The 9685-nt window shown below is 32.1% G+C and overlaps 1 protein-coding gene and 1 pseudogene across 1 annotated transcript; one reads left to right on the top strand and one right to left on the bottom strand.

The window, feature by feature from the left end:
• The first annotated feature begins 314 nt into the window (after positions 1–314).
• LOC116124725 lies at positions 315–1183 on the top strand (annotated as a pseudogene).
• A 6313-nt stretch (positions 1184–7496) lies between these two features.
• LOC116124680 (CBL-interacting serine/threonine-protein kinase 6) lies at positions 7497–9422 on the bottom strand. The gene has a single exon (XM_031410414.1). It carries the CDS (start codon positions 9058–9060, stop codon positions 7756–7758), a length of 1305 nt encoding a protein of 434 aa, XP_031266274.1. The 5' UTR covers positions 9061–9422; the 3' UTR covers positions 7497–7755.
• Between the last annotated feature and the right edge of the window lie 263 nt (positions 9423–9685).

The following is a 9685-nucleotide window of genomic DNA, read 5'->3' as shown; positions in this document are numbered from 1 at the left end:
ATGTGCACATTTCTGTTTTTTGTAAATTTATATGTTTTGTTGTTCTTACTGAATGTAAACCCATTTTTGTAGTTCAATAATGCAAAACGAGCTTTTGCCATTGTAACTTGGAACTGTTAAGACTAGAATTTTGAGTAAATTCGATGTTATTATCAGTTTCAATTTGGTGTTCTATTTCCGCAATCTATACATTCTTAAACATGTGTGTTGGAAATATCTTTTTCTTGGATTTGTAATGTGTTTAGTCGTTTCTTTTCATTTGAAGTTATGATATTATTTAACCTTCTGCAACATGTTTGTTCCACAGATAAACAATGGAAGAGGAAATGTTAAGTGTGATTTCAAACAGTGTACGAATGTGATTGCAGAATTATCGGATTCAACTAGCGAGTCACTTCCTGCAAGCAAGCACGCAAGGCAATGAGTATTGGGGTACCGCACACAAATTCAAAGGTGTGGTACCGCAGCAAAATGGGCATTGGGGGGCCCAGATATATGCAACCCACAACGGATATGGCTTGGGACCTTCAAAACCGAGAAGGAAGCAGCTATGGCTTATGATAGTGCTTCAATCAGGCTTCGCAGCACAGATCCCATAGAAATTTTCCTGGACAGATATCACTGTTGAAGAACCCAAATTTCAAAGCCATTTCAGTAAGGAAGCAGTGCTCAACATGATTAGGGATGGTTCTATGAATCGAAATTGTGGATTTCTTGAGAAACATTCCAAATAGCCAAGAGATGTTAGTCTCAGTCCAATGAAGGCTTATGGCAATGGATGGCTTATGTGTCGGCAACTATTCCAAAAAGAGCTAACGCCGAGTGGTGGGTAAGCTTAATAGACTTGTATCCGAAAAAGTACGCTGTTAAGTATTCCCAAAATTTTTGAAAGTGGAGAAGAACATATCGACACTAAGTGGCGGACGATGTGCAGCTAGTTTTCCATGACAGGTTGATGAGGCTTTGGAAATTTCGCTATTGCTATTGGAAGAGCAGCCAGAGCTTGTCTTCACGAGGGGTTGGAATCGTTCGTGAAGGAAAATCAAGTGAAGACTAAGGATACTGTCGCTTTCTACTATGCGAATGCATAGAGAAGGCGCAGATAACTAAGACATTCTTTATGATTGACGTAAACAAGGTGGAACGTTGTGACATCCATGCAGATCTCCGCAGAACGTGTTGACATTCATGTAGATTCTCGCTTCAATCAAGCAGTAACATTGTTGATGACGATGAAAATGAGGGTGAAGAGGAAGATGACGCGGCGCAACCAAATTCGACACACAGTAGCAAGCTGAAGGGTATTAAACTTTTTGGGGTACAAATCTTTTGAGGTAGACAGTTTATCTGGAAATGGCTCTATATTTTCATTTGAGCTATGTTATGGAATTCTCTTTTCTTTTTTAATTTGTTTCTAGGCCAAATGCTATAGATAGTGCACAATGAGCTTAGATTTTAGTATTATAGAGGGATGACTTTCATTTCTTTTCTGAACAGCAAAATGCTTAATGTTGAGTAGTTTAGACAATTTCTTTTGTTTATCTTTGTTGATGAATTTTCAGACTCAAATCTAAGTGCCTTCTTTCTACAGTAGTCTCAGTTCCTTGAATTTCAAGCTATATCCAAATGAACTACAGAGAAAATATGATTCTTTGATGGATTTTTTATACATATAATGAAAAAAGTTTCATTCACCAGTATTTAATCATGTTCCAATGGATGGCCTCTTGGTTTTTCCTTTGCTTTCTCCTGCAAGTAACTCCAAACATGGCAGTCGAATGAGCTCCCTGAATGTCATGTGCCAGTCCAAAGATTACTGCTGGTCACTTCAACATGTTTGGATGTGTTTCTTCCCTACCATTTATCGGGGCGGAGCTGGGAAATCTGTTCTGGGCGTCAAAGTGTAATGTTTAGGAAATGGGGGCCCAAAGGAGGACTAAATTTGGCTATAAATTTGGAAATAATTATTTGGGCAGGGTGGGGGAGGCTTGCTTGTGAATGAAGGTGATAATTGATATTACATTTCTGGGCTGGGCCAGGGTCAGCCCAGGCCCAAGTCTTTGGGTTCCTGTGGATTAACCTAGCGGTGAGTGGTTTTAGGTACCCATATTTTTTGAGGGAACCGGACCGAAATCGCACAGTACAGGTTCTTAAATTCAAAGAACCAGAACCTAAAATAAGGTTTCGGTTCATTTCCCGGGTGATTCTATTAAAATCAAATTCTCGCTATTAGTTTAAAAAATAACAAAAATACCTTAAAAGATTACAAATACACCTTTAAAAATTGATTACTCATTATTGTGATCAATGTGACTCATAAATCCTCTAATCTTTAAGCAACACTTGAATTCAATTAATTCACATAAATTCCTTAATCAAAACCAAAACCAAATAATTAATTAAATTAATAAAAAATTACTATAAATCTATAATTTAATATTATAATAATTAAATTTCTATCATTTAATTAAGTATTGTACTAATGTTATAATAGATATTATAATTAATTAAGTAATCTATATAAATCTATAATGTAATGTTATAATTAATTAAATTTTTAATCATACTAATATTTATAATGTAACGTTATAATTTATAATTAATTAAGTAATTATTTAACTATATATGTTATAATAATAGGCGATTATGATATTATATGATGTATTATTAATTAAGTAATTATTTAATTATGTAATGTTTTAATTAATTAAATTTCTAATCATTTAATTAAGTATTGTACTAATATTTATGAAGAATGTTATAAGTAATTAAGTAATTATATTATAAATTTTATGTAATGTATAATTAATTAAATTTCTAATCATTTATTAGATATGTGCTAAGTAAAAATAATATATTTATAATATCATGTCATAATTAATTAAGTATCATTTCAAATGTAATGTTATAATTAATTATGTGACCATACTTAATGTAATGTTAAATAATTAAGTAATTTACTATAGATCTTAATATAATATTATAATTAATAAAATTTCTAATCATTTAATTAAGTATTGTACGAAATTTATAATGGAATGTTATAATTAATTAAGTAATCATCTGTTTATAACATAATGTTATAATTAATTAAGTAATCATACTATAAATTTATAATATAATATTATAATAAATTAAATTTATAATCATTTAATTAAGTAATGTCCTAATGTAATAAATTAATAACGTTTATAATATAATATCATAATTAATTAGGTAATCATTTAATTATGTAATGTTATAATTAATTATGTGATCATACTATAATGTAATATTATAATTAATTAAGTAATCATACTATAAATTTATAATGTAATATTATAATTAATTAAATTTATAATAATTTAATAAAGTAATGTCCTAATGTATTAAATTACTCATGTTTATAATATAATTTCATAATTAATTAAGTAATCATTTAGTTATGTAATGTTATAATTAATTATGTGATCATCCTGTAATGTAATGTTATAATAAATTAAGTAATTATACTATAAATATTTATTGTACTAATATTTATAATGAAATATTATAATTAATTAAGTAATCTTTTTTTTTTTTATAATGTAATATTATAATTAATTAAGTAATATACTAAATTACTAATGTAATGTTATAAACTTATAATTAATTAAATAATTATTTAACTATAATATAATGCTATAATTGATTAAATAATCATTTAACTAGTAATGTATCAATGTTCATTAATTTATTTTATATAATTAATTAATTACTAATTAATTACAGATATACTTAGAATTTGATAATTGAAGTAAATAACTAAATATTATATTATTATTAAATCAAATATACTATTTTATTCAAAAATAACTCTTTTAATAACATTGAAATACTTTTAATTGGTCCTAATTCCAATTATATACTTAATGAATCAAAACTTTAATATTAATATATTAAAGTTTTTTATATGGTGTAGTTTATATGTAATAAGTATATATTTATTTAATTAGGTTATTGTAAAAATTTAACTTTTTTCATTTTAATTTTTTTATATGTAAAAATACAATGGACCCCCCATTCTTCACAGATAATTTATTTCAGCCCAGGTTCCAAAACAGGGTACCCGTTACAGGTTCCAAGCTAGGTACCCGCAATAGGTTCTTTTTTCCCGGTTTCGATTCCTCCACATGTAGAAACCGAAACTGGAATCGCACAATGTCGATTCCAAAAAAATGGAATCGGAACCTACTTGCACAGTGTCATTTCCGGTTCTACCTATTATCCATGCTCACCCCTACGTTAACCCAAATCAAAATTAATTAAGGCACTGATCACCTGGTCCCACTTTGGTTAATCAACATCACCCTTAAGTTAAACAAATAGTAAAGGAAAATCTTGTCCTCTCTTGCAATGATTTAAATATAATACTAGACTAATTACTAATTAGGTAGGATTCCCTTTGTCATACAATAATAATTATAATAATAATAATATATAATTACAAATTTCTCATACCTTATCATTCTTTTAAACCAAAATTAGATAATCGATCATTATAACATGGTTGAAATTATTAATCACAATTATATAGTTTGTAATCTTTCTTGTATGAATATGGACCGCCCCGTCACTAGGACCCGATAACCATAATTATGCTTTAATTACAATAAAAAATGATGTTATTAGAGATTAAGGAAATAATAATCCATATGAATTGGTAATTTTACAATATGGATTTTACATGTATCTTGGGCATGATTAATGTTTTTGTACAAGTAATGCATTAATCTTTACAATTAACCAAATTAAGTAATTTAATCAGTATGGCTAATATATTAATAAAGAGTAATTAATCACTTGGTTTGTAGTCAAATGGCAAGACTTTGGCCATCTGGGTGGGTTACCCAGAGATTTTATGTTTCGAGTCCTACAAAGTGGTATCTGATCCATTGAGTTTGTAAGGTATTCAATGAATCTTATAATTAGTTAAGGTATACGTAACCTAGTCCAAACACCTTATTATAAAAAATAAATAAATAACCTAGGAGTCCTTGTATATATCTAATATATCTTGAATTTCATATAATATTATATGTTATATGTTTTTTAAATGTCAGCAGTATCCGATTGTCAAGAATTAGATAAGGATTTCTATTTATAGTAACACTTCCAAATTTGAAACAATATTCTTGAATTTGTAGCCCATGATTTTTTTATATTTTTTTATTTATGTATTGATTGCATCATCAAGATTAGTTAATTATATATGTAATTAATTACTACCAATTAGATATGCAATTAACTAGTACTAAACCATGTTTATGATGTATGTGCAACAACAATGAAAGTTATCAAAATTAACTCAATTAGTTTCGCCGTTAATCAGGTTATAAGTACAATAATCTACTAATAACATAGACTCGAAAATATGAAATGTTATCAAACACTCGTAGGTATTACTATCAATTTACTACCAAAAAAAAAAAGAAAAGTCTTTCATAATATAGATGTATGTAAAACCAAATGATAAACAGGTTTGGATATGTGAGATCGTGAGCATAAGGGCCAGGGGACGTGGCTTTGATTCCATGACAAACGGGTTTTAGTAGAACTCGCTCTCAAAAGCTAACTCAAGAGATAAGAAAGTTCAACCATACATATACACTATAACAGTCTATCAAATTGACGATGTAGACAAATATAACTTCTAACACTAGGGAAAGTTTTTTTCTAATGATTTTTATTGATAATTTAATTGATGAAGTTGATTAAGTTTTACTCTATACCTCTAATATAATCAATGCCCATCTAAATAATCTAAATAGATTGATTTTTTTCAAGCTAATTAAGAACTCTCATAAAAATGAAGGAAGATGATGCCAAAGTATCCATGTGCTTGAAGATCAAATTGAAATTAAACAAGACAAAATCAGCTGAATGATAGATTCCTATTCACATGAACCATATTTTTTTGTTTCTGTCTAAGCAATGTCTTATTCCGAACTTCACAAGAATTCCCCTCTCTCTCTCTCTCTCTCTCTCTCTCTCTCTCTCTCTTTGTTCAATTGATTATAAGGTGTTTCTTTCATTTTCAAAATTTAGCAACACCAAAAACAATTCCTAAAAACACTTTCTCAGTAACAATGGCTTTGAGCATGTGCCCCAAGCCCTCCAATTTAATACACTAGCTAGCTTTTGGATAGCTCCACTTTACCAATTTTCATGAGGACCACAATTGGTTGTGGTCAATAAGTTTCTGATCAATAGGAGCAAGACTTCTCCCAATTGCACCGTGCAATTGGGTCACAATATTCTTTCTCGACAAAAGATGAACGTGACACCGAAATTTTTGTTATCAAACCTCAAGGGGTTAGCGTGATGGTCAAGGAAATTTATTTTATTCCTTGAGTTTTTAGGTTCAAACTTTGTAGTCACCTACCATAATAATATTATGACTTACTTTGTTTTTTAGACTTGTAAAATGTTTAATAGACTTCGGGGATTAGTTGAGGTGTGTACGAATTGGCCCAAACACCCTGGTTCCATTAAAAAAAAAAAAAACCAAAGTTTTTAACTAAATAAATATAAAGATATGATTAGTAAATCCACTTTACAAAGGGTTGTTGACATGTAAAATTCTTAACTTTATCGATTGGTATAGTAATATTATTCTTTTTTCACCAAAAGATAGGCGTGATATGAGAGATTTTTACTATCAAAAGGGTCCAAATTCTAAATCTTTAAAATCTATGCATTTCTTGAGGATAATGAAAGTATTGCCATGGAAATTTTATCTGATGAACATGTAAAACAGTAAAAGTGTAAAAGCATATGTAAGTGAAGACAAGTTGAGTCAGTCGTGGGAAAATTTGGGACAATTATTGAGAGAGAGAGAGAGAGAGAGAGATAGGGATTTATCATCATCAATTTAAAGCAATTCTGGCCCTACTCCAACTTGCCTAGCCGCTTGGATTTCTAAGAATTCCAAGGCTGCAAGCATAGCCTCTGGTTTTGCTTTTCCTAAATTTGTGAATCTGGGCATTTAAAATTAGGGTTAAAGCGTTGGATAACGTTATTTTCGAAGTTTATAAATACAATTGGAAGTAATTTTATAAAATTTGGTATGAAAGGTTTTTATTTATTAATTCAATTAAGTAAAGCAAAACATGGAGGAAGAAGTAATAAAAAATGAATTTAGGTATTTAAACGTTTACTACTTTTGAATGTGTCAATGTTGAACTTGATTAATTTTCTTAATTAAGATATAATGAGACAGAAAAGACATCTTAAAATGAAAGATTAGAAAGATTAGAAAGAAAAAGAGAAAAAAAAGAAAGACATATTCCATCAATCCACCTAAACATGATAGCTAGCTAGAATGATTTATTCAAGTACCACTTCAAACCTTGAATTATGACCCCTTAGCTTCTTGGATTCATTTTGAAGAAATTTTGTTATTCCCATCAACAAAAGATCGTAATTTTTAATGAGAGGTAGAATAGAAAAGAAAATTGAAGACAAAAGAAAGCATGAATTCAGAACAATAATTTTTCTTCACAACCCACAACAAACACAACAACAAAAAGATAATGACAATAACAGTAACAACATCATCTGATGAAAGAAAGAACCCTCATATGGCCTTTGCTTTTCTCTTCCAACTTTTTTTTTTTTTTTTTTTCAAATTAAAACAAACAATATACAATGATAATAATAATGATTTAATTAAACACAATCGTTAACAATCTCTGATGTTGCAATGAACCCCTTTCTTCTTCTTCTTCTTCTTCTTCAAGCGAGTGTAGAGTTCTTTTCGGTTGACATCCAAACAATGTCTTTAAGTGCCGGCCGGAGCTCCTTGCTGCAGAACTGGTTGTATTCCAAGGTGTCACCATTGTCTTTCTTTACTTCCACCACCAAAAACGACGGGGTTAAGGCGAATATGTCAGCATTGATAGCTAGTTTCCCTTTTCTTCCACACTCTTGGCCTTGTAATCTCACTCTTGAATCACTCTTTTTCACATTAAATTTCATATTTTTGGCCACTTCTTCCAGCCTCGAAATCACACTACTTGCCGGCCTTGTTGTGGCAAATCTCAACTCTTCTTTGTCCTCCCTCTTTTTCTCCTCAAACAACGGCGACAAATCAAACCCCTCCGACAAAGAAATTATATGAAAAGCGTTTAACGTTTCGGGCTGCTTTGATTTGTCGCCATAGTTTACCTCATCAGCTTCAAAATCATACTCATGTTTGTTGGATTTGATGTTCTTGGGGACCGGCTTCTTGAACCAGGATGAATCCATGATTTTTGAGATGGAAATTCTTGTATTCGGATTCGGATCAAGAAGCTTTGTGATCAATCTTCTCGCTTCTGAAGAAAACCAGGGCGGACACTTGAAGTCTCCTCTATAGATTTTCCGATACATGGCCACAATATTATCGTCCTGGAATGGCAAAAAACCTGCAAGAAGAACATATAGAATAACCCCACAAGACCAAATATCCGCCTTAGCTCCGTCGTATCCTTTTTTCCCGATGACTTCCGGCGCCACATAAGCAGGTGTGCCGCAAGTTGTGTGCAATAAGCCATCCTGTTTCAGATGTTCCGAGAAAGCACTGAGCCCGAAATCTGTTACTTTCAGGTTGCCATCTTCGTCTAGTAAAAGATTTTCAGGCTTCAAATCTCGGTGATAAACCCCGCGGCTATGGCAGAAATCGATGGCTGAGATCAACTGTTGGAAATAAACTCTAGCTAAATCTTCCTTTAACCGACCTCTGGCGATTTTGTTGAAGAGCTCGCCACCTCGAACCAGCTCCATGGCGAAATAAATCTTGGATTTGCTCGCCATAACCTCGTGGAGCTCGACGATGTTTTCGTGTTCCACCATCTTCATTACTGAGATCTCTCGCTTGACTTGCTCCATCATGCCTACTTTGATAACCTTTTCTTTGCCCACGACTTTCATGGCCACGCTCTTTCCGGTTTGTAGGTGGCGGGCGAGATAGACTTTGGCGAAAGTTCCATGGCCTAACAACCGGCCGAGCTCGTATTTTCCGTGGAGCAAAGTCGGACTGGAGTTGTCCGCGGATGCCATGTTAACAAATAGATTTTACAGAAATTATATGACTGAATATGAAAGAGTACAGAACAGTGCTGATAATAACAGAAAGACAACTAAAAGAGAACACGGAGGGTGTGTGCTGATGTTGTAATGGATCACCCGTCTTCAACGTGTTTCCGGTGGCAATTCCGGCCGCCAATGCACCGTTTGGCACGCGCACAGAACTCAGGCTTTCTCAGCGAAGGTCCTCTCATCTCTCTGCATTCCCTAAAGGGCTTGCAGTGATTGTATTTCTAGAAATGCAAAATCAGTGAGTTTATGATGATGCTGATGAAAGCTTCAGGCGGCGGAGAGAGTTTTGATTTGTATTTCTTTTTCTTTTTAATTCAATGAACGAAACGGTTGTTTTATAGCAGGCTTTGTGGGGTTGAGTATTACATCAGACGGTTCTGAGTCCAGTTAATGATATCCACGTGGTGGGATCATGACGGCCGAGATAGAAATCTCCGGATGATTGACGTAATGGGTTTTTGACACGTATCATGAAAGTAACAGCTTGGAACTTGGGGTGTGGTGTGGAATACAGTAGGTGTTATATTTGGTACTATAGTGAGTAAGGATTTAATAACTATGTGGACCAAAGACTGTCAATTTTTTG

The sequence above is a fragment of the Pistacia vera genome, unplaced genomic scaffold (genome assembly GCF_008641045.1).
Source record: "Pistacia vera cultivar Batoury unplaced genomic scaffold, PisVer_v2 Contig155, whole genome shotgun sequence".
Taxonomy (NCBI): Eukaryota; Viridiplantae; Streptophyta; class Magnoliopsida; order Sapindales; family Anacardiaceae; genus Pistacia; species Pistacia vera.
The sequence above is the reverse complement of the archived record's forward strand: the minus strand, read 5'-3'. Positions and strand labels throughout refer to the sequence as shown.

What these genes read in the sequence shown, in the direction of transcription:
- LOC116124680 (XM_031410414.1), bottom strand. Translation starts at nt 9,060, where the DNA reads ATGGCATCCGCGGACAACTCCAGTCCGACTTTGCTCCACGGAAAATAC.